General features: G+C 44.3%; 1 protein-coding gene across 1 annotated transcript in view; it reads right to left on the bottom strand.

Moving 5' to 3' along the window:
- LOC124020941 (vacuolar protein sorting-associated protein 13C-like) overlaps positions 1–6000 on the bottom strand; it is a 196375-nt gene that overhangs the window by 135322 nt on the left and 55053 nt on the right. The window contains 1 exon segment of the mRNA XM_046336255.1: positions 221–340. Within this exon segment, the coding sequence (XP_046192211.1) occupies positions 221–340 (120 nt within the window).

Below are 6000 nucleotides of genomic sequence, written 5' to 3' on the forward strand. Positions count from 1 at the left end.
GGGCCCTGAGGGTTCTGTACGGGCCCCTGAGGGTTCTGTACGGGCCCCTGAGGGTTCTGTACGGGCCCCTGAGGGTTCTGTACGGGCCCCTGAGGGTTCTGTACGGGCCCCTGAGGGTTCTGTACGGGCCCCTGAGGGTTCTGTACGGTGCCCTGAGGGTTCTGTACGGGCCCCTGAGGGTTCTGTACGGGGCCCCTGAGGGTTCTGTCTACATCGGCACCTTGTATCTTGATGTCAGCCATGTTGCAGTTCTGATCACACACTAGGACGTTGAACGCCCCCAGCCGCATCATCACCTTCAGGTCGACGACGTCACCGTCTGACGGAGAACCTAGAGCCGCTGTCATGGAAACGGACAGGAAGTCACACCATGATTTCGCTATTGGTTGACCAAACCAAAAGAGACATGTAAGATAGTCCCTTAGGCCTTCGGGATCTGTTATATCTAATGAAATGAATGGTACGTTTTCATTACTAACACGTGAAAACCAATACAAAAATATATATACATAAAAAGGCACTTGAAACTCTCGACCGCTCCACATATGTTAATGGCGCCTGTTCAGTCCTCCTTTTCCTGTAGTCCACAATTATCTCCTTTGTCTTGCTCACATTGAGGGAGAGGTTGTTGTCCTGGCATCACACTGCCAGGTTTCTGACCTCCTCCCTATTGGCTGTCTCATCATTTTCAGTGATCAGGCCTAACGACTAATGATGGTGTTGGAGTCGTGTTTAGCCACACAGTCGTGGGTGAACAGGGAGTACAGGAGGGGACTAAGCATGTACCCCTGAGGGGCCCCAGTGTTGAGGATCAGCAAGGCAGACATGTTGTTGCCAACGCTCACCACCTGGGGATTCAATGGCGATCAACAGTCCACTTGGAGTGGTCCTCTGGCCATTTAACCAGGTCACCAGATTGACCTGCTGACACAGCTCAGTGATCAACAGTCCACTTGGAGTGGTCCACTGGCCATTATACCAGATCTCCAGATTGACCTGCTGACACAGCTCAGTGATCCCTATCCGAGGTGTGCCATTATACCAGCAGACGACCTGCTGAGGCTGAGTGTGAAAGTGGGCAGTGTTTTAGCAGGATGTGTGTGTTTACTTGACATGGCTGAGAGGCCTCTAAATCTCATCCACTAACCACTGCTCTGTTTTTCCATCTGTTTATGGGGCATGATCAAGTCTACAGGATGCAGGGTGGAGGTAGGGTACAGTGCTCATTCAGACAGTATTCAGACCAATTAACCTTTTTACACATTTTGTTAAGTTACAGCCTCATTCTAAAATGTATCAATCTACACACAATACCCCATAATGACATCACAATACCCCATAATGACATCACAATACCCCATAATGACATCACAATACCCCATAATGACTAAATAAAAAACAGAAATAACTTATTTACATAAGTATTCAGACCCTTTGCTATGAGAGTTGAAATTGAGCCCAGGTGCATCCTGTTTCCATTGATCATCCATGAGATGTTTCTACAACTTGATTGGAGTCCACCTGTGGTAAATTCAATTGATTGGACATGATTTGGAAAGGCACACACCTGTCTATATAAGGTCCCACAGTGGACAGTTCATGCCAGAGCAAAAATCAAGCCACGAGGTCAAAGGAATTGTCCGTAGAGCTCCAAGACAGGATTGTGTCAAGGCACAGATCTGGGGAAGGGTACCAAAACATTTCTGCAGCATTGAAGGTCCCCAAGAACACAGTGGCCTCCATGATTCTTAAATGGAGGAAGTTTGGAACCACCAAGACTCTTCCTAGAGCTGGCCGCCCAGCCAAATTGAGTAATCGGGAGAGAAGGGCCTTGGTCAGGGAGGTGACCAAAAACACGATGGTCACTCTGACAGAGCTCCAGAGTTCCTCTGTGGAGATGGTTGTCCTTCTGAAAGGTTCTCCCATCTCTGCAGCACTCCACCATGCAGGCCTTTATGGTAGAGTGGCCAGATGGAAGCCACTCCTCAGTAAAACGCACATGATAACCAACTGGGAGTTTGAGAAAAAGTGGTGATGCTCGGAGCCGGATCCCGCTGCTCAGACCGCTGTGCTACTACCCAGTTCACAACGCTCTAGCATCACGAGAATACTTGATTGGTAATAGCTTGTCCTTTTTAATTATTTTTGTTTTAAGCCTTCCCCCAAACCATAACCCTAACCTTCACCGCTCAGAATGAACACCTAACCTTCACTCATAATGAACACCTAACCTTCACTCAGAATGAACACCTAACCTTCACCGCTCAGAATGAACACCTAACCTTCACCGCTCAGAATGAAGACCTAACCTTCACTCATAATGAACACCTAACCTTCACTCAGAATGAACACCTAACCTTCACCGCTCAGAATGAACACCTAACCTTCACCGCTCAGAATGAACACCTAACCTTCACCACTCAGAATGAACACCTAACCTTCACTCATAATGAACACCTAACCTTCACTCAGAATGAATACCTAACCTTCACCACTCAGAATGAATACCTAACCTTCACCACTCAGAATGAATACCTAACCTTCACTCAGAATGAATACCTAACCTTCACCACTCAGAATGAACACCTAACCTTCACCACTCAGAATGAACACCTAACCTTCACCACTCAGAATGAATACCTAACCTTCACCACTCAGAATGAACACCTAACCTTCACTCATAATGAACACCTAACCTTCACTCAGAATGAATACCTAACCTTCACTCAGAATGAACACCTAACCTTCACCACTCAGAATGAACACCTAACCTTCACTCAGAATGAATACCTAACCTTCACCACTCAGAATGAATACCTAACCTTCACTCAGAATGAACATCTAACCTTCACCGCTCAGAATGAACATCTAACCTTCACCACTCAGAATGAACACCTAACCTTCACCACTCAGAATGAATACCTAACCTTCACTCAGAATGAACACCTAACCTTCACCACTCAGAATGAACACCTAACCTTCACTCAGAATGAATACCTAACCTTCACCACTCAGAATGAATACATAACCTTCACTCAGAATGAACATCTAACCTTCACCGCTCAGAATGAACATCTAACCTTCACCACTCAGAATGAACACCTAACCTTCACCACTCAGAATGAATACCTAACCTTCACTCAGAATGAACACCTAACCTTCACCACTCAGAATGAACACCTAACCTTCACCACTCAGAATGAACACCTAACCTTCACTCATAATGAACACCTAACCTTCACTCAGAATGAACACCTAACCTTCACCACTCAGAATGAACACCTAACCTTCACCACTCAGAATGAACACCTAACCTTCACCACTCAGAATGAACACCTAACCTTCACTCAGAATGAACACCTAACCTTCACTCAGAATGAATACCTAACCTTCACTCAGAATGAACACCTAACCTTCACTCAGAATGAACACCTAACCTTCCTCAGAATCACTTCACTCAGAATGAATACCTAACCTTCACTCAGAATGAACACCTAACCTTCACTCAGAATGAACACCTAACCTTCACTCAGAATGAACACCTAACCTTCACCACTCAGAATGAATACCTAACCTTCACTCAGAATGAACACTCAGAATGAACACCTAACCTTCACCACTCAGAATGAATACCTAACCTTCACTCAGAATGAGTTGATTCTGTTTGAACAGAAAAGAGGAAAACGATGACATCTCGCTGGTATAAAGTACGTCTACTGTTGAGTGTGTGTATGCTTATAGTGTGTGTCAGTCTGTATGTGTGTGTGTGTGTGTGTGTCATACGCTGGACCTAGTCATACGCTGGACCTAGTTTTGTCCCATGGAATAAATGTTGTGGATCTTAATGTTTTTCCTCATAATCCTGGACTATCAGACCACCATTTTATTACGTTTGCAATTGCAACAAATAATCTGCTCAGACCCCAACCAAGGAACATCAAAAGTCGTGCTATAAATTCACAGACAACACAAAGATTCCTTGATGCCCTTCCAGACTCCCTCTGCCTACCCAAGGACGCCAGAGGACAAAAATCCGTTAACCACCTAACTGAGGATCTCAATTTAACCTTGCGCAATACCCTAGATGCAGTTGCACCCCTAAAAACTAAAAAAATGTCTCATAAGAAACTAGCTCCATGGTACACAGAAAAAACCCGAGCTCTGAAGCAAGCTTCCAGAAAATTGGAACGGAAATGGCGCCACACCAAACTGGAAGTCTTCCGACTAGCTTGGAAGGATGGTACCGTGCAGTACCGAAGAGCCCTTACTGCTGCTCGATCGTCCTATTTTTCTAACTTAATTGAGGAAAATAAGAACAATCCGAAATTCCTTTTTGATACTGTGGCAAAGCTAACTAAAAAGCAGCATTCCCCAAGAGAGGATGACTTGCACTTTAGCAGTGATAAATTCATGAACTTCTTTGAGGAAAAGATTATGATTATTAGAAAGCAAATTACGGACTCCTCTTTAAACCTGCGTATTCCTCCAAACCTCAGTTGTCCTGAGTCTGCACAAGTCTGCCAGGACCTAGGATCAAGAGAGACGCTCAAGTGTTTTAGTACTATATCTCTTGACACAATGATGAAAATAATCATGGCCTCTAAACCTTCAAGCTGTATACTGGACCCTATTCCAACTAAACTACTGAAAGAGCTGCTTCCTGTGCTTGGCCCTCCTATGTTGAACATAATAAACGGCTCTCTATCCACTGGATGTGTACCAAACTCACTAAAAGTGGCAGTAATAAAGCCTCTCTTGAAAAAGCCAAACCTTGACCCAGAAAATATAAAAAACTATCGGCCTATATCGAATCTTCCATTCCTCTCAAAGATTTTAGAGAAGGCTGTTGCGCAGCAACTCACTGCCTTCCTGAAGACAAACAATGTATACGAAATGCTTCAGTCTGGTTTTAGACCCCATCATAGCACTGAGACGGCACTTGTGAAGGTGGTAAATGACATTTTGATGGCATCGGACCGAGGCTCTGCATCTGTCCTCGTGCTCCTAGACCTTAGTGCTGCTTTTGATACCATCGATCACCACATTCTTTTGGAGAGATTGGAAACCCAAATTGGTCTACACGGACATGTTCTGGCCTGGTTTAGGTCTTATCTGTCGGAAAGATATCAGTTTGTCTCTGTGAATGGTTTGTCCTCTGACAAATCAACTGTACATTTCGGTGTTCCTCAAGGTTCTGTTTTAGGACCACTATTGTTTTCACTATATATTTTACCTCTTGGGGATGTTATTCGAAAACATAATGTAAACTTTCACTGCTATGCGGATGACACACAGCTGTACATTTCAATGAAACATGGTGAAGCACCAAAATTGCCCTCGCTAGAAGCATGTGTTTCAGACATAAGGAAGTGGATGGCTGCAAACTTTCTACTATTAAACTCGGACAAAACAGAGATGCTTGTTCTAGGTCCCAAGAAACAAAGAGATCTTCTGTTGAATCTGACAATTAATCTTAATGGTTGTACAGTCGTCTCAAATAAAACTGTGAAGGACCTCGGCGTTACTCTGGACCCTGATCTCTCTTTTGAAGAACATATCAAGACCATTTCGAGGACAGCTTTTTTCCATCTACGTAACATTGCAAAAATCAGAAACTTTCTGTCCAAAAATGATGCAGAAAAATTAATCCATGCTTTTGTCACTTCTAGGTTAGACTACTGCAATGCTCTATTTTCCGGCTACCCGGATAAAGCACTAAATAAACTTCAGTTAGTGCTAAATACGGCTGCTAGAATCCTGACTAGAACCAAAAAATTTGATCATATTACTCCAGTGCTAGCCTCTCTACACTGGCTTCCTGTCAAAGCAAGGGCTGATTTCAAGGTTTTACTGCTAACCTACAAAGCATTACATGGGCTTGCTCCTACCTACCTCTCTGATTTGGTCCTGCCGTACATACCTATACGTACGCTACGGTCACAAGACGCAGGCCTCCTAATTGTCCCTAGAATTTCTAAGCAAACAGCTGGAGGCAGGGCT

This window comes from Oncorhynchus gorbuscha, unplaced genomic scaffold (genome assembly GCF_021184085.1).
Source record: "Oncorhynchus gorbuscha isolate QuinsamMale2020 ecotype Even-year unplaced genomic scaffold, OgorEven_v1.0 Un_scaffold_1000, whole genome shotgun sequence".
Taxonomy (NCBI): Eukaryota; Metazoa; Chordata; class Actinopteri; order Salmoniformes; family Salmonidae; genus Oncorhynchus; species Oncorhynchus gorbuscha.